The sequence below is a fragment of the Mya arenaria genome, chromosome 3, assembly GCF_026914265.1.
Source record: "Mya arenaria isolate MELC-2E11 chromosome 3, ASM2691426v1".
Classification (NCBI taxonomy): Eukaryota; Metazoa; Mollusca; class Bivalvia; order Myida; family Myidae; genus Mya; species Mya arenaria.
The window spans coordinates 4,702,535-4,722,486 of NC_069124.1; the positions used below are offsets into that span (position 1 = coordinate 4,702,535).

General features: G+C 37.7%; 1 protein-coding gene across 1 annotated transcript; it reads right to left on the bottom strand.

Annotated features, from left to right (window-relative positions):
• Positions 1-1,288: 1,288 nt before the first annotated feature.
• On the bottom strand, positions 1,289-19,905 carry LOC128229021 (sorting nexin-25-like). Its single transcript, XM_052940655.1, has 22 exons — positions 19,775-19,905; positions 18,191-18,430; positions 17,242-17,402; positions 16,878-17,009; positions 16,314-16,492; positions 15,901-16,087; positions 13,808-13,881; positions 13,469-13,551; positions 12,840-12,956; positions 12,555-12,646; positions 10,563-10,602; positions 10,025-10,144; positions 9,636-9,786; positions 9,029-9,189; positions 8,380-8,520; positions 7,593-7,748; positions 5,680-5,790; positions 4,982-5,112; positions 4,484-4,549; positions 3,084-3,227; positions 2,688-2,869; positions 1,289-2,384 (listed from the first exon to the last, which is right to left on the bottom strand). Exons 2-22 carry the CDS (start codon positions 18,416-18,418, stop codon positions 2,125-2,127), a joined length of 2,916 nt encoding a protein of 971 aa, XP_052796615.1. The 5' UTR covers positions 18,419-18,430; positions 19,775-19,905; the 3' UTR covers positions 1,289-2,124.
• Between the last annotated feature and the right edge of the window lie 47 nt (positions 19,906-19,952).

Below are 19,952 nucleotides of genomic sequence, written 5' to 3' on the forward strand. Positions count from 1 at the left end.
CATTTCACTAACAACGAGTTTGACATTAGTATTTACACAGCCATTCTTAAAACAAAATTCTACAGCATTCGCAATTGCAAAGACACAACAGGCATGTCCATTTGGTTGTTGTAAACAGGCGCGTAGGAAGGAAATTGACATTGGGGCCGCAGTCAAACTTTAATGTGACGAGTTTGAAATAAAACATATTGCTGACAATTTTATTTCAACGATCATGACGACTTTAAATAAAGATTCTTGTATCTTGTAAGTTATATTTCATTTGTAAAATAGCGTTCCGAATATTTCAGTAGTTTATTAATTATTATTATACTTATTATATTTTGTCAATGAACTCTTCATAACAGGTTTATGACAATACACAATAATGTCATACCATGAAATGTGTAAATGCCTTATACAACGCGTGTCAGAAATTTGCGCATGTCCCTCGTGTCCCAATCTCAACTTAGGAGAATTTTTAACAAACATCGGCAACACAATCCGTTGCCTGGGGCCATAAGTTATAAACCGGGAATTATGAGACCGGATTTTACGAGGAGAGACCGGGAAATAGTATCGCCCGATAAATAAATAAAAGGTTACGGTACACCATATTTAAGTTGCACTATGCCTGCTAAGTTACAAGTTTGGCATAATATCACGTTATGTATATCAAAAATAAATGAAGTTCCGTAGTTAAATATAATAAAGCTTTTATACTTTCTCTAGAACACATCTTAAAGATAATATTATTTACATTATTGTATAGCTTGCCTTTTAGTGTAAACATTTTAGATAGGCAAGTGCTATGTATGAAATTCGCCCATAAAATATGTTTTAAATATTATACATTTATATTATATATAATGTATTCAAAGGCTTGGGGGTGATACTTATCTGTTGTGATCCGTGTGATGGTAACATAAATGCTTTGGACCCTAAGTTACATGTATATCAAATAATAAGTGTTCTCAATATAGCTAACAAGGAAGAAAGTGTATAAGGAGGAGTTTTAAACCATAGACAGTGGTTCAAATAAAAAACTTTCAAAGAAGTCTTTAATTGCCTCCAGAAAATGTACTCCGGTGGTGTCCAAGGTGGAATTACTTCTTTTCTGTTTCTTCAATGTACAGAGTTTCTTTTACCAGTGTTTTGTACATATAGCTCATATTGCTCTTCATCAATTATGGTAACAATGGTATCAATTAAATGTATTTATAATTCACATGTTCAATCTAAAATTCAACTTTATAAATTCATAAGATTCAACTGGGAGTTCAAGGTGAGAAAGAAAACAAGAAACAAACAAATATAATAGTTTTAATAGTTCATCATAATGATATAGGCAACAGTATTATTGCACATTTTGGAACTATGTAATAATACATTTCCAGACAATGAAAGAAATGTGTAACAAAAATCTCAACAAACATGCAAAATTACTCAATTAAACTATATGCCATAACTTTGTGTTTTTTCACTACCTGGGAACTCTATTTTTCCTGATAAAATGAAATCGTATAATCTTCTTATTCCGAAAAGATGGCATTTTGACACAGCAATAAATATGAAATAAGGTATGAATAGGATTTAATATCTAGATGATCTCATAAAAACACTCCCCACAGAGTTCATTGCTTTATGGTCATAAAACCTATTCAAATTAGTAGATGCAATCTGGACTATACTGGAATGGCTGAGAAGATTTTACATTGTATATCATTTCCAATTAATCAATTATAGCAAGCGTTATTTGTACTTAGACTTAAATTGTTCCACAAACCAATTAAGACAAATACAGTGTAACGCTTGTGCTGATTTCAACACAATTCTAATTTCATACAAAAAAAAAGATTATCAAAAGTTCACCTTAACACCATATTTTATTTATCAAAAGTTTAGATTTACACCATATTTTAGTTTTCACCAATCAAAAAGTCATACTGTCTTAATTTTGTATTTAATTTTGAATAAATGTCTACAAATGGCAAAAAAACACCAATTCTCATTCCGTTATTGTATAAATCTCATGTATATAACAGTTTGTCACATATAAATGTCAACAGCACAGAAACTTAATCATTCAATAAATATTGCACTACGGAAAGATAGCCTCAATACATAACACCATGAGCTCAATCTTCATGTCTTAAATAAAAGTTCTTGCATTTCAGAAGTTGGCGATGAACCATAATTCGAACTGACAACCATGGGCGAGTCACTTTCATACGGCTTGTCGGCATCGCTTGATTTTGCTGCAAGTTCAGGTATCACCTGCTTGAGGAGAAGCAGCAGCAGTTCATATAAGATGTGTTTATTCAGTCTGACATCCTGCATTACTTCAAACATTTTGATCGTTCCTCTTCTGGCATTCTCCTCTCCAACAAGGCTCTTCACAGCATCTGTCATGGAAGAAAAAAATCTAGTTGCACAAGATTTCAATAACATAAGCCATTTCTAACATGTAGGAGATATCACAATGACCAAGTAAAAATCCCAACTTGCCCTTAAACTTTAACCGGACGCTGACACCAACACTTGGGCGAGTAGTAAAGCCCTCCTTATTCTTCGAATAGTTGAGCTAAAAGGAGTGAAACATTGCAAGAACATTATCACATTTATAGAACTTAATAAACTTGTGTACAAAAAAACAAATATATAAATAAAAAAACCAAGACAACTGGTAACAATAAGTATTAAGTCACCTGGCTGCATTCGCATAAATTTCTCCTTGGCTTTAAGCCTGGTCCTGAGTTTTTCCTCATCTGTCCTTGTTGGTACAGGATCAGCCAGCTTGCCATTTGGCCACATGGACTCACGGAAGTTACGGATATAGTAGATGATCATTGGTTCCGAAAACATCCAGTCCACTGTCTCACGTAGCTGTCTACAATGTAAGAAATACAATATTCGTACTGGTTACATAAATTTAAAAGATAACGTTGGATGTAATTCAGATTTTTATTTCTTCCATACAAAGACATTTCCCTGCGTTTTTCCTTTGCCAAAATTATATTATGTTCTTCTATTGTTTCCAATTCCTGAAATTGAAGACTTTCAAGATCAAAATCTCCAAAATCAAAGCAATCAATTTCCTCTACCTGTTGATGGATCTGCCAAAGCTGACCTCCACAAAGGTGATGAAGGTTCTCCTGAACCAACGGAACATGCCCTGTAAATCATACACCTCCTTGATCAGCCCATACAGGGGCTCCGCTATCGAGTCCTTTGTTCTGTCTTCAGGTCTGTAAAATAAAGGGAAACACTTTATGTAAAAGAAGATTGTCAACTTTGTATGACATAAAGCTTATGTTTTTATTAGGGATGGCAACGAGTACCCAAGTACTCGGTCAATCATCCGAGTACCCCAGTATCAAATCACTACTCGAGTACTTGAAAAAATTTTTTTTATAGACTCGCCCAATTCGCAGTGAACAGACGTAAGTATCAGATCTTTCATGTTTCCAAGCTGACAATTTACGGCCCCTCTAATCCCTGCTGTGTACACAATTGACCCTAATAAATTATTTGACAGTTGTTGTGATTGTTGCAAACTGTCAACAAAGGGCCCTAATTTGCAAATAGCACTGATGTCAATTAGCGAAGTTTTGATAGCGGTACATCTTCTACAGAATTGTATTGTTTACCAATTAGTGTGTTTTCACCAAACAATGGACGTTGGCGGGGGAATTAGTAACAACCGTTACGTGCAATGATTCCTGAATGGGCGTATTTTTGGCAATGATTATCACAATTGATTGGTGGATATCTTAATCATGGAAAAATTAATATTGATGAGGAAAACAACAATATTTCAGTATAAAAAACTGTCAGTTTAAATAGTATTTTGCAGAGTAAACGACTAAACAATTTATAGATAATTTTCGTTTATTGTAATTCTGAATGTTGTTCATTATTGAGTGTAGTCTCGATCGAATATGATCCGAGTTTTACCTACAATTTATACTGTAGTACATATATACATATAAAATGAAATGAAAACGACAAATTAAAAGCATGAAACAATATTTGTTTTCGTTTTTATTGATTTCTCTGTTAAGGTACATAATGACAGTCTTATTTAAAGATGAAATGGCCAATATTACGACCAACGCACAATGTACATGACCGATACATGTATACATGAACTTGTCTTTCCCGAAAACCTATTCAAGTTATCCGAGTAATCGAGTACCCGAGGACTCGATCGGAAGATTGTACGAGTACTCGAGTAACAATTATACTACTCGTTGCCATCCCTAGTTTTTATTATATGATGAAACAATGATGTATTTACATTACATCTGTGGTTGCACTAATTAATGTTTTTTTTCTAGAAACATGAAAGGTCTATGCACACAAAACCCCACAGTCCCTCTTACATGTAATTTATATATTCAAAACAAAGAAAATTTGACTTATTTAAATGACAGTGAACTTTTCAATAGTAACTTGTTTCAATAAATCTTCCAGTAAAGCAATTAATACAAACTACTATCACCTGTCTTCACTTGCAAAGTATAGGTCCTCATAAGGTTCTTTGGTATCCTGGCCGATAGTGGGTAAGCTGCAAGCAATTGTTTTCTGTTAATTATGGATGTGTCAAATATCAACTATTACTGTTTACATCAGCCATATTGTGATAGTGCTAGAAATATGCTGTGTATATTTAACAGCCACAGTTCTCAGTGATTGATATTCACGCTAGCCTATGGTAAGATCAAAGTACAACTGTTTTCTGACTAGTGGCACACTTCAATATTCCTATGATTTTAGACTTTAGTAGGACACACATGTTTGTTGATACTTTATTTAAGAATATAGTTTTTTGGGCTAGTGCTTGAAAACCCGTAATTTTTTTACACGTATGTTTTTCAAAATTCTGAATACATTTATATTAAGATAACTACTCATGCATTACTGCCTGTGATTTCCTATTATGTACACTTCAACCTGGACATGCTACAATGTAAATTTAATCAAGAACAACAATGCTTACCTTTTCAGAAATGATGTTAAGAAGAATTCATTTTTCTTTTCCTGGCCTGGCTGTTTAAAGTACTCTGGTGTTGGAGTAAGTAATCCATAAAGTGCCTCGCTGTTACAGAGCCGATCATCCTTCATTATGGCCTGCAAGCAATTTCATTGTTGTTTAAAGAAAGTCACTGTGAAACTTTTCATTCCTCTGGATGTACATGTAAAAAAATGACTGTCACATTTCATAAGTTCTCTTTTACACATGCGAAAACATCATTATTCTTGTTGATACTCTTTTGCAGCTCTTCCATTACAATCAACAGATTAGTCTGCCAAAGTATTTTAGCAATCTACTGAATTCAAAAAGACCCTGTGTGATTATGTTTTCCAGGAACATGCATGTCAGAGTTTAACACTGTCTACTTTGGTTTAATTGCTGAGAATAATTAAATCAGTTCCATTCGGAGTCATGTCATAAAACCATAGTGGTACTACATGTTTAAACAAGAGCACCACAGATCAAACGTTAATGCTTATCTGTGGATTTTGAGTCAAAAATGAGGCATAACTCACTAATCAGTCAAACCAGTGGTATGTGCCTTGCTGTACATGTGTGTTTTGTCTCTGGCAACCTGTGCAATAAGTTTCATTACCTTGACTTTTTTCTTCAAAAGACAGACAAGCTAATACTGAACGACCATGTTGTAATCTTTCACTTACTGATAGGTAATCATTTAGTGTAGCTTTTGCCTCCTTCAGAAATTTCTCATCCACAGTTGTGTACACTCTGATCTTAGGCAGCTCTTTGTTCTTTAACCATGAACCAGCTATCTGAAATCAGAATCAAACTTTTACAACAAAATGTCATTTTATTCATGGAAATACATTGCTGCACAGGTAACAATATTTCTGCTGAATGAAAGTCTTTTTCCTAATCTGAAATATCAGCATTTAGCCCAAAACAAGTTATATAAGTGGTTTATAGGAAGCAAAGAAGACTTGGCCAAGACGCACTGTTTTATCCTGGTGTGAAGTTTTGTACATATTTCAATGAGAGTTGAACTGATTAGTCGCCTTAGGAAACTTACAAAATAAGGAGAAGTTGATCCAGGCTGGACCCAATTACTATTTTAACATAAACATTGTACAAACTAGAGATTGCTTTTTTGAAAAAGCGCATGTCTCCCCCATTGTGTGGTCGTAGGTGAGAAATAATCAATGATGGACGGTCACCTTCACCTTTGACCTACTGACCTGAAAATCAATACGGGTCATCTACTAGTCATGATCAACTGGCATACCAGGTATTAAGTTCCTGGGTGGAAGCATTCTTTAGTTATTGAGCGGAAACCATTTTTTACCTCACAGTATTGTGACCTTCATCTTTGACCTTCTGATCCCAAAATCAATAGGGGCCATCAACTAGTCATGACTAACTGGCATACCAAGTATGAAGTTCGTGGGTGTAAACGTTCTTGAGTTATTGAGCAGAAACCGGTTCTTCACCTCAAGGTCAGTGACCTTGACCTTTGACCAACTGATCGCAAAATCAACTAGACATCATGACCAACCTCACTTCAAAGTTTGGTGAACCTAGATCAAAGCATTCTCCTGATATTGCACGGAAATATTTTTTTACATTAGAGGTCACAGCGACGTTGACCTTTGACCTTGTGACCCCCCAAAATATAGGAGTTTTCTAAACCTCATGATCAACCTCCCTACCAAGTTTGGTGAACCTAGGTCAAACCATTCTCAAGATATTGAGCGGAAATGTTTTTTACATTGGGGGTCGCCGCGACCTTGACCTTTGACCTAGTGACCCCAAAAACAATAGGGATCTTCTACACCTCATGACCAACCTCCCTACCAAGTTTGGTGAACCTAGGTCAAACCGTTCTCAAGATTTTGAGCGGAAATGTTTTTTACATTGGGGGTCGCCGCGACCTTGACCTTTGACCTAGTGACCCCAAAAACAATAGGGATCTTCTACACCTCATGACCAACCTCCCTACCAAGTTTGGTGAACCTAGGTCAAACTGTTCTCAAGATTTTGAGCAGAAATGTTTTTTATATTGGGGGTCGCCGCGACCTTGACCTTTGACCTAGTGACCCCAAAAACAATAGGGATCCTCTACACCTCACGACCAACCTCCCTACCAAGTTTGGTGATCCTAGGTCATGCGGTTTTCCAGTTATCGATCGGAAACGAAGTGTGACGTACGGACGGACTGACGGACTACCGGACTACCGGACTGACGGACAGGGCAAAAACAATATGTCTCCCCCAGAGAGGGGGAGACATAAATATATGAATATAACAGCATTTTTGATGAGCACTGCATAACAATATACAGTACAGTCAGCGCATACTCATATTTAAACCCACGGCTTGCATTACAAATCCATCTTACAATGAATTTTCACCATTTCCTCGAATTCAACAATTACTTTGTCTGTAAATATGTAGGTATGCTTAATGCATAATTCCAAAATTTTAAATGATTAAACAGTTCGAGAAATTCAACATTTCAAAATTTACCACTGATGATTAAATAAAGAAATATTCTGCAGTTTCTTCTGTATTATGGCCCAAAATCAATGTTAATCAATAAAGTAAATAAACCTTTTACCTGTACAAACTTTTCATGTGCCGTATAAAAGTCCTGGAGTTTCCTGTGTACCACCCAACCCTGGGAGGATGACTGGAGGTTGTGGTGGGCACTGCTGCCAGCCAGGTGAATCACGAGGGTGAATATGGGGAGTGTCTTGTCTCCCTCCTTAACCATCTACAAGGAGACAAAAGATATGTAACATGCTTCAAAAAACTGCATGGGAATGTCGTCACTAAAATATGTTATAAACATAAGGCTATCTGTCCAATAAGGCCTTTCGGCAGCATTCCTGTGACAGCCCCTTTTTCTTTTTATCTCCCCTATCTGTATAATGGAAAAGTCAAAACTACCTATATCTGCCCCATACACAAACATGTGCGCTTCACTGGCCTGTTTTGATGCACCACTGTTTTCTCCATACCCTGGTAGTATGTGGCCCTCAGAATGATGTTTTTCTTTCCTCATAACCTTGTCTAACTAATTGAAACCCCAAACTACCTACCTCTGCCCAAGACACACTTGCTCTCTGCTGGCCGATATTGGTGCACCACTATTGTGGCTGGAGTATGTGGCTCTAGGAATGATGTTTTTCTTACCTTGTCGCCCTTGTCCAACTAATGGAACCCCCAAACCACTTACCCCTACATACGCATGTGCCCACTGGCCGGAATTGGTGCACCACTGTTCTGTCCGGAGTATGTGGCTCTCAGAATAATGTTAATCTTCCCTTGTCGTGGCTCTCAGAATAATGTTAATCTTCCCTTGTCACTCTTGTGTAACTAATGGTAACTATAGAACTACCTACATCCACCCCATACACATGTGCCCTCCACTGGCCGGTATTGGTGCACCACTGTTCTGTCCGGAGTATGTGGCTCTCTAGACGATGTTTTTCTTCCCTCATAGCCTCTATATGACTTTCCATCTCATCCAGGACTTTTGAGATCTAAACAAAACATTTTTAAAAGTATGACATGTTTGTTTTTCTAAAGCAAAGGTATATAAAAGAAAAGAAAATGTGCACCAAGCTTTCAAAAGTACACTGCTGTATATTTGGATGTTCTATTAAGTGAGGGGAAATAATTAGGGAAATGTATGAACAAGTTTTGATTGAAAGAAAGTGGTCATTAAAACATGGCAAAATGATTTCTTAGGATTAAAGATAAGTTGCCAAGGCTGTGATAGACATATGTTCTTTTTTAAAAATACATGTACAGTCAAAACCTGCTGGCTCGAACTTGCTCGGCTCGAACAAGATGTAAAGGACCCATTTTATATTGAAGGTAAATGTTCTCACTTGACAAAAAGTGTGGGCTGTTCACATGTGTGTGTCTCTAGCTATGCCCCTGTATGAGATCCGACAGGAGGAGTAGGAAGAAGAAAAATAATAACCACAAGAAGGACCTACTTGAAGAAGAATGGACGTAATTAACCCACCATGAGCATATTCATACCTTGCTATCAGCCTTTTGGGTTTTGAGTGCATCCAGGGCTTGTGCTTTATTGGAGATTTTAGAGTCGAGCTGCTGGAGTTTCTGCTTAGCATGGTACGACTGCACAGAAAACATTTCCAGATCTTCCTCATCCTCCTCTGTAGGCTCAAAAAACAGCTCAGCTGAAATTGATAATGGGATTTACATATGATGGTTTATATAGGTCTGCAATTCAGTAATGTTTATTATAAACCACTGCTCAACATTAAAATTCTTCTCTATAAAGTTCATATTATAGCGATAGTAAACGTCATTGATGAATCACAATAACTTGTAGATTTTACCTTTCTTCTTGAAGACTATTTCTCCAATTTTACCTTTCAAGAGTCAAAAAGTGATGGTAGAAATCACCAGGGATGTGTATTTTATAACTGCTGACCACATTATAGTTGTAAAAGTCACTGATGTCAGTTGACGGGTTTTAAAGAAAGAAATTAAACGGGAAATTATTCACAATGATCTTTGCCCTCTGCCTCCTCTCCATGTATGTCACATAGCGATGGAAATGGTCCATCACACGAAATGAAGGGTAATGTACAATAATTAAGTTGGTTATATACACACTGACCTTTGCCCTTTGACCCCTCTGACTCCGCTGCCTCTTCCTCCATGGAGGTCACATACCGGTGGTAGAGGTCACTCACAAGGAATGAAGGATAGTGCTGGCTTTCCAGCCGTTTAAACACATCCTGTTGGGCCTCATAAAATGCTTCTGGGCCCTGCACAATAAATGAGGGGGTAATCAAAGAAACTGAAAAAAATCAGACTATGTCATGTAGAAACTAGTTATGTAATCTCTGAAATTGCACCAAAATGGTGGAAACAACCTGGGACCAATTAGGTGCGAGATCTACACCTGTAACAGTAGGCCATCCCATCTACCATGATATATATGTTTATCTAACTGTATAAGAGACTAAATGAGATAAAGAGAAACTGAGACATGTTATTCCTTACAGAATCTCCCATCATGAAAGTCTCCATGTTCTTGGCCGTATGCCTATCAACTTTCACAGCGCTGGTTGAATTGTTCACATAGCGCTCATATATGTCTGTAGCCAGGTGGTGGAGCTGCGTCTGTGAGTTACAAGAATGATATCTAATGTAAAGAGTTTTTAAATTGCGGGATAAATTATTTACAGTATATTTTTAAGACGCATGATGATGTAAATCAGGTATTCATGGAAGTATTATCTAGTTTAAAGTTCTCAATTTGATTCACATTGATTGACTTGAAAATATAACAAATAGAACCCCTCACAAAATTAAATCAATCTACAGCATATAGAATAGTGTATGTTTCAATTACAGTCATTTACAAAACAGGTATTTCACTACCATCAAAATTCAAATACAACCTGGCACTACTTTAGTTCAAAAAGTAGCAAGGAAATCATATCTTAGAGTCTAGGAAGAAAGAACTTTTCTATAAATTTGGAAATGGAAAAGCCAAATGAATATACTCTTACAAAAGAGAAGAACAACTCATACTAACCTTATGTGCTGTTTTCATTTTCTCAACTGCTATCCAAAACCTAGATAAACAAGAGATGTTTGTCAAACATTATGCCCCCCTGAGAGCCATGTTGTCAAGATTATATGGACAATTGAATGAAATATGCATGGACCGAAATGACAGCTGATTTGTCACTGACACTGGATGCCGTTGAGGAAGTTTTAAGATTATATAATAACCATTCAAAGTGTGAGGATAAAGTGTGTTATGACCATGACCTTTGACCACAAAATCCATAGGAGTCATCAGCTGGTCACCAAAAATCTAAATGTCAAGTTTGAGGGTCATCGATGCAGGCATTGACAAGTTATCACACAGACAAGCTTTTTTCGTTCAAGGTCACGGTGACCTTTGACCTGATGGCCCCTTAAATCATCTACATGCTAGACGTAACTCCAAGTCAGGTTTGAGGGCCATGGGTGCAGGCATTGTCGAGTTATCAGTCAAAACATTTTCGCACTGTGAACTTGACCTTTGACTCGATGATTCCTAAAATCAATAAGGGTCATCTACTGGTCAGACCCAACTTCCATGTCAAGTTTGATGATCATAGGTTCAGGCATTGTTAAGATATCACTTGGAGAAGATTTGTTCACTTTTTTGCGTTAAATGTTACTGTGACCTTGACCTTGGCCCAATTACCCCCAAAGTCAAGAGGGGTCATCTACTGGTCAGACCCAACCTTCTTGTCAAGTTTGATGATCATAGGTCAAGGAATTGTCGAGTTAGCTTTCAATGTCACTGTGACCTTGACCTTTGACCCCTAAAATCAATAGGGGTCATCTACTGATCAGACTCAACTTCCAAGTCAAGTCTGAGGGCCATGGGTGAAGGCATTGTTGAGTTATCACTCGGACAACCTTTTACTATTCAAGGTCATTGTGACCTTGACCTTTGGCCCGATGACCCTCAAAAACAATAGGGGTCATCTTCTGGTCAGGCCCAACCTCCAAGTCAGGTTTAATGGCCATGGGTGCAGGAATTGTCGAGTAATCACACGGACAACCTTTTACCATTCAAGGTCACTGTGACCTTGACCTTTGGCCGATGACCCCCAAAAACAAAAGGGGCCATCTACTGGTCAGGCCCAACCTCCATGTCAAGTATGAGGGCCATGGGTGTAGGTATTGTCGAGTTATCACTCGGACAACCTTTACCATTCAAGGTCACTTTGACCTTGACCTTTGGCCCGATGACCCCCCAGAACAATTCAGGTCATCTACTGGTCAGGCCCAACCTCCATGTCAAGTTTGAGGGCCATTAGTGCAGGCATTGTAGAGTTATCAACCAGACAACCTTTTACCATTCAAGGTCACAGTGACCTTGACCTTTGGCCCCCCCCCCCAAAAAAAAATAGAGGTCATCTACTGGTCAGGTCAGGCCCAATCTCCATGTCAAGTATGAGGGCCATGGGTGCAGGCATTGTCGAGTTATCACACGGACAACCTTTTACCACTCAAGGTCACTGTGACCTTGACATTCAACAATAGGGGTCATCTACTGGTCAGGCCTAACTTCCATATCAAGTTTGATGACCATAGGCCTAGGCATTATTGAGTTATCACTTGGACAAGCTTTGGTCTACCGACGGACCAACCGAACGACATGTGCAAAGCAATATACCCATCTCCTTCGAAGGGGGGCATTATAAATAAATTTTGATTGGTGGTTGTATATTAGTAAAATTATATGTAAAATCATAAAGGACCTTTTATAAAACAAAATGACATACTTGGTCATATCCAGACAATGGACCAAGGTCCATCTTCCAGGATGGAGGTTTGATGGGGGTCACATCTGACAGAAGAACCAAGTTGGCTCTAACTAAGGTTATTTCTGTCTGTGCACTATGCCTCCCAAACTATAAAGACTGATACTCTGACTGGAGAAAATGCTGATGGATAGGCCAGTAGCATTGTTATATAAACATACATACGCCTCTGTCCGCAAGGAAATATAATGGTCACCTACCCAAGGAGTGTTTCTTTATCCTCTCTCTTTAGAAAAGACATAAAATAGTCCTGGCCCTGCACTGTCTCTAGTATGGTCGACAATGGCAATACCTGCAGGAAACAGCATCATGAAATACAAACACTGAATACATCATAACATACAAACATGACATACAAACACATCATGACATACAAACATGACAGTATGACTCTACTAAATAAGATTACAGATGCACAACTTCACTATTCATTCCTTGATTGCATTTTAATGTCTAACCATGTAACAACAATAAGCAGCCCCTACCCTTTCTAGAGGCAGTGACTTGGACTGCCCCTCCCCCGTGCCACTGAAGTATGACTTGTAGTCCAACCCTCCCAAGTTACAGATCTGCTTCTCACAACGAGCCTTTGCCACTTGCAGCTGTAAACAACAGAAAGGGAAATGATAACAATCATGGAAAAGCCATATTACTTTCTTGGCTCTTTAAATCATTGGAGCTCCTGGTAAGTAGCATGCTTGTGTCATGCAAAGCCCTGAATACAGATTGCAAAGAAAAGAAGTGGGTAATTCCTAATTCATTGTAAATGCTGATATCGAGCTCTGAATCAAATTATCAAAAATACATATTTTCGGCAAGCCCAGCGAATATATTATCATGCAAAGCTTGCGCAAAGTCTAACAAAAGTGATATGACACAAGGCCTTGAACTGGAAAGAGCTTTAGAAAAATGTCATTCTCAATAAACAAACAATAAACAAACCCTTACCTCATACTTCATATTAATACTATGGTTTCCAAAATGAACAAACTCATGAACTTAAATAGCTGCAATGTTAAGAAGCCTTAAACATGTTTGTATGATGAAATTCACATTCAAATCAAGACTATACCAATATCCATGCAGCAGTCAACACTATGCAGGGTTGTTCTACCTGATTTATATATCTTTTAAGGTTCCTCTTCTGTAGAAGTCCCCCTTTATCTGTACTCTTACTTTTCGGTGATCCTGGTTTCTCTGAAAAGTAGTAGAAAAAATGTGGACATCAAAGTAAGAACTGTAAGATATTAGAAATGATATCTAAAACGTTAAAACAAGTGCATGTATTTTGGTCAAAGTTTCCACATGTATCAAAAGTCAAATAATCACATGTGGATGGATGAAAGAAAAAAGGTTTTGTCTTTTTCTTTATTTACCTAGAACCTTTTTCGCATTAACCCGTCAATATGCTAGGTATGAATAACAACCAATAATCTAGTATGAAATGAAATACCTTTTTCAGTTGGCTGTGTCTTCTTTAGTTTATCAATTGTAGTTGCCTGCATGATTTCTGTCATGATGTTGAATCTAAGATCAGATCAAAGAAATTGTTGATTCGTTAAAACATTCCATAAAGAATCATTTCTGTTTTTTCTGCTGTCTGTAACTGATAAAGGATACAAATATTGCAGACAATCAAAAGTAGTTTGAGACAAAATACTGTAAGATGGAAAAAATCAGATGTATACTAGTGGAGTTTCATTAACTAAACTTGTTGTTGTTTTTCAAAAAATTAATCACTAAAAAACTAAGAATAATGGTTTTGAAAAAACAATCATACAATACACTCGTTAATAAGATGGTCCCAGTATCTATAACAGAATGTCCAAACGAAAGCACAGAAAGCCGTTGCCATCACACGGAAAGCCGATGCCATCACAAAGAAAGCCGATGCCAACACACAGAAAGCTGATGCCAACACACAGAAAGCTGATGCCATCACAAAGAAAGCGGATGCCAACACAGAGAAAGCCGATGCCAACACAGAGAAAGTAGATGCCAACACACAGAAAGCCGATGCCAACACAGAGAAAGTAGATGCCAACACACAGAAAGCCGATGCCAACACACAGAAAGCCGATGCCAACACACAGAGAGCCGATGCCATCACACAGAGAGCCGATGCCAACACACAGAAAGCTGATGCCAACACACAGAAAGCCGATGCCAACACACAGAAAGCCGATGCCATCACACAGAAAGCCGATGCCAACACACAGAAAGCCGATGCCAACACACAGAAAGCCAATGCCATCACACAGAAAGCTGATGCCAACACACAGAGAGCCGATGCCATCACACAGAAAGCTGATGCCAACACACAGAAAGCCGATGCCAACACAGAGAAAGTAGATGCCAACACACAGAAAGCCGATGCCAACACAGAGAAAGTAGATGCCAACACACAGAAAGCCGATGCCACCACACAGAAAGCCGATGCCAACACACAGAAAGCCGATGCCAACACACAGAGAGCCGATGCCATCACACAGAGAGCCGATGCCAACACACAGAAAGCTGATGCCAACACACAGAAAGCCGATGCCAACACACAGAAAGCCGATGCCATCACACAGAAAGCCGATGCCAACACACAGAAAGCCGATGCCAACACACAGAAAGCAAATGCCATCACACAGAAAGCTGATGCCAACACACAGAGAGCCGATGCCATCACACAGAAAGCCGATGCCAACACACAGAAAGCCGATGCCAACACACAGAAAGCCGATGCCAACACACAGAAAGCCGATGCCATCACAAAGAAAGCCGATGCCAACACACAGAAAGCCGATGCCATCACAAAGAAAGCCGATGCCAACACACAGAAAGCCGATGCCAACACACAGAAAGCCGATGCCAACACACAGAAAGCCGATGCCAACACACAGAAAGCCAATGCCATCACACAGAAAGCCGATGCCAACACACAGAAAGCCGATGCCATCACACAGAAAGCCGATGCCAACACACAGAAAGCCGATGCCAACACACAGAAAGACGATGCCAACACACAGAAAGCCGATGCCAACACACAGAAAGCCAATGCCATCACACAGAGAGCCGATGCCATCACACAGAGAGCCGATGCCATCACACAGAAAGCTGATGCCAACACACAGAAAGCCGATGCCAACACACAGAAAGCCGATGCCATCACACAGAAAGCCGATGCCAACACACAGAAAGCCAATGCCATCACAAAGAAAGCCGATGCCAACACACAGAAAGCCGATGCCATCACAAAGAAAGCCGATGCGAACACACACCTGTTTTTCTCTGGAGCATGACTAGACATGGAGCATAACTAGACAATTTTGTGTCAGAAAGCCAGAAATGGGTGTTGCTTCACACATTGTCACTGGTTACATGTCCAGTGTAATGTATGGTCAAATGCTTGTGTTTACATGACTCATCCGGAGACAACTTTAGAATTTTACTTCAAAAACAACTAGAACAACAAAAGACAAGCCATAAAATAAAGGAGCTAACAAGTAGCTAAAAGTCTTAACTATGTGTGCCCTGTTTTTGAAATGACAAACGTACCGGAGTTGTTTCAAATGTTCAATGTCTTCACACTTTCTGATCATCTTAACGAAGTCCTCGTATGTAGCGGCATATGTGTATGTTCTTCTTGTATCCTCTGAGAGTTTTTCGCGGTATTCTATGTAAGCCAGAAGTTTGATGTTGAGGTAATCAGGGTCACACAACAGCTCTATGGAAGGTTTTAAAACTGAAACAAGTAAATATTCACAATAAGAAAATGGGTATATGCCATAATATGTACCAAATACAAGATGATTATTTTCCACACTGTCAATAACTTAATAACTTAAGGCACAAATCAAGAACAATGCAGTACTGGATTGGAAAAACATTCCCCAGAAAATTAGTCAACACTGAAACATTAAGTTTAAGATCAGTCAGTGAAGGATTACACTTGAACTACAATGTCATACCTGTGGTGGCCATGACTTCTCGCAGTAAGTGTCGGATGGGAGGGGACTTGGCGTAATACCTGGGCAGTAGCACCAGGAGAAGCGCCTCGCTTACTTTCCTAAGATAGTTCAGCTCAGATTCCTCCGACCGCAGCCAAGGATGGAGACTGAATGTCGTCATTGTACCATCTGTAGGACCCCTGCATTTCATAATTTAATACATTCCACTTAAAAGTATTTATTTATCTTTTTTTTTTTCAAAAAGTTACCTGCAAATTATAAATCAAAATAACAACACTCAATTGCAATCATTTTTATGAATTGTAAAAGTAAGTCGGAACTGATTATTCTTAGGTACAATTTAATTTGTTTCTTTTCATAGGCTGAATAATTCTTGATGATACAATGAAAAATTTGAGACAATGGAAGTACCAAAGTACAAAAATGTAACCATGATGGTTTGAGTATGTATTAATGACCTTAGGAAAACCTGGTGTTGTTTGTGTCCTAGGTGAAAAAAGAGTACACTTACATGTATCAATAAAGTATATCTATCATATTTGATAAGTACCTTCTAAAACTTACTTTCTGGAAGCCAGTCTGATATCTTGAAAATGAATCTTTAGTTTTTGCACCATATCCTGGGTAACAAACTGAACTTTTTCAATTTTGGAAAGACGAGCACTGATGTTTGCAATAACAATCCATAAATCAGACCTAAAATGAGAAAAAATGACAATTCTATTCTACAACTATAATATACATTATATCATATAAACATCTTACAATTTTGACTAGAATATATTGTTTTCAGTTTTTAGGGAATAAGTCTAAATCGTCTTTCTTCAATAATATGAAGAAAATTAAGAAGCTTACAACTAATAAACATCAACCATTTGTAAGACGATTTTTGTTTTCCAATTAACAAATATTCAGTGAGCCCACTCACTGTAGGTAAGCCAGCAGTGAATCCTGGTCCACAGAAAGGTCTTTGTACCATGACAGAATGAAGTCTCGCAACACCAAGTCTATCACCTCCTGCAGCTCTAGGTCCATGTTACGAGAAATCTGCACTTTTTTCGGTCCATTTATCTGACCAGACTTAGCCTCCTATTGCCAAAACAGTTGTTATGGACACCAAATGCAACAAAGAAAGAGAAACAAACACCAACAACATAAATTTAAATAAATTTTGAATAAGTAATGTGAAAATTAAATTATCTAGAAAACAGAATATTATTCACATTCCAAACATTCACAAAATATCATCACTGATGCAAAAATGTAATTAAAGGGAATCTCTCATGTTTTGGCACCAATCTTTTTCTGGTAATGCATCTAAAAAACACTTATAATGAACTAATTTACTCTTTGATACCAAAACTTCAGAAAAAAATACACTCAAACTTTGAAAACATATTCTGCGGGGAGCTAACCCACGCGGTACAGTCAAGAAAAAAACAGAAAACTGACAACAAGACCACACACCCACATCGACTTATACACAAACATCAAGATTACTTAACCTTTAAGCCTTTTGTTGAAAAGCGTTACTAACCCTATTCAAAATCAATGGACTTCAAAGACAATATTTGAGCATATATCAACATTTGGTAAAGGGTTCCAGTCTTCAGTATCTTAGTTTTAACACTCATAATGATCTGCGCACTTTATTTTGTGATACAAAAAAGGGCATTTTACAAGTGGAGTCCCTTTAAAAGTAAAAATTATTTGTCACGCTACCTAAGTTGCATGTACGTCATCAGACAACTTACTAGTACCGGCGGTGTACATAATTTGCATATGATTAATGTTACACATATGTTTACAAACATTCACTTCCAAATGGTGAATCAGATCATCTTGATTAAATTCCTTTCCAACAACGTCAAACTTACAATCATGTTTTGAAGAATCAGTCTGACATGAGAATGCTGGTGCTCTTTCGGCAAAGCAGGTGGAACATACTGCTTCCCTTGAACCAAGGCCCATGATACACCAAGATAGATGCCTATTAAGGCAACAAAAATGTGGGCACAAAGGGTAAAAGTGGTGAATAGCAGGTCATAGTAGAATAGAACAGCAACAACAGCAACTGAGAACCCTGTTGCAAGTTGCACATTCATGCTTCATCCAATCTGAAATTAAAATTTTTATTATAATATATACTAACACAACAAGAGCAGTCATAGACTACTATATCCCTCGCCGAATTAAGAACAGGATCAATTCAGCCTCTTGACAAAGGATACCAAGAACATTAACAAAGCTCAATAACTCCAAATATATTGCAGCCACAGTTATTGTTCCTAAGCACTGCACTTCTCCTCAATGGGATTTATCTGTATGTGAAGTTTGAAGTTAATACATGAAAGACTTTTTAAGTTATGCTCAGGACAAAAAATATGTATGAATATTAAGAAAGAAAAAAAACTAAAAAATACTGCAAATACAGTTTTGGTTCCTGTGCACTGAACTTCTCCTCAGTGATATCTCAGTACCCAAATGACTTTTCAAGTTAAGCTCCAGCCAAAATATAAGCATGAAAATACTGCATTATTACTGGAAGAATGTTTTTGAGCTAGGTAAGGTTAATCTCTGAGCAAACATTTTTAAACTATTCCACAATTGTGGTATGTAATTCTCATACCATCAGCATCTTGTTATGCACCAGTCATTTGTAACCACGCGCCTCCAAGTCCGGAGGTATACCAGGGGATAACTGGGGAAATAGGCTGTTTTTACCTACAGTGCCAGGTGAATGCAGTGGTTTTGTCTTCGCGCTAAAAATAGCGGAGAATGGGCTTTACCTAGGGTCCCTGGCGTGCGGGGGCATTTTGTGGGATTTTTAACAGCAGTTCGCCCCCGCAGTTCATGGATTTTACCTGGGCTTGGCTGGACAGAAGGTCTAAGTCCCCACAACTCCCTGGACCTGGGGGGTCGTGGTTACAATTGCCTGATGCATGATGATATGGAAATAGATTTTGTTAATTGAGTCAATTAACAAAATCTATTTCCATATCATAACAAGATACAAACTCATAGTAATCTGAAACTAAAATCCCCTATTCCCTCAAACTAATACAGGTGAAAGAAATTTGCAATGGCAGAATTTGCCAAAATGTTAATACGGTGGTTTCTTGTTCATATCAATATGTAAGACATTTTAAAAAGTAAGTTGTTTTGCCAAGAACTGAAAGTCATTTTAATGTTGTATTGAAAAAACACATGTCATGGAAAGTAAAATATATTCAGCAATGGATTATCATTCATAATTAAGGTATGAAAAATAATAATAAATAAATACTTGGATGGTCAAGATTAGTCAGTCAATATTGATTACAATTTTTTTTTTATTTTAACAGGAAATTGGTTCAAGTAAAGCTATGAGTTCTTAATATAATTACAAACAAAACATTTTCGATGAACATATAAAGAGACGAAAATCATATTGCCTTTTCAAATAAATATAACTTGCAAACCTCATAATGTTTAGAAAATCAGAAAAAAAATAAAAGATTTGTTGAAAGCTGTCTGCATTTCCAATCAAAATTGCAGAAATAATTTAGACGAATATGTTTTGAAGTTCATTTCATTTTTTTATGCATTTAATCAGATTTTTTAATAAGCGTGTATATATTTAATTCATAAAAAGTACTC

Excerpts from the sequence above, each read along its gene's own strand:
- LOC128229021 (XM_052940655.1), bottom strand. The coding sequence starts at position 18,418 with ATGAATGTGCAACTTGCAACAGGGTTCTCAGTTGCTGTTGTTGCTGTT. Across the intron at positions 9,787-10,024 it reads CTTTCATGATGGGAGATTCT|GGCCCAGAAGCATTTTATGA; the intron begins GTAAGGAATAAC and ends TTTATTGTGCAG. Across the intron at positions 5,113-5,679 it reads CACTAAATGATTACCTATCA|GCCATAATGAAGGATGATCG; the intron begins GTAAGTGAAAGA and ends AATTGCTTGCAG.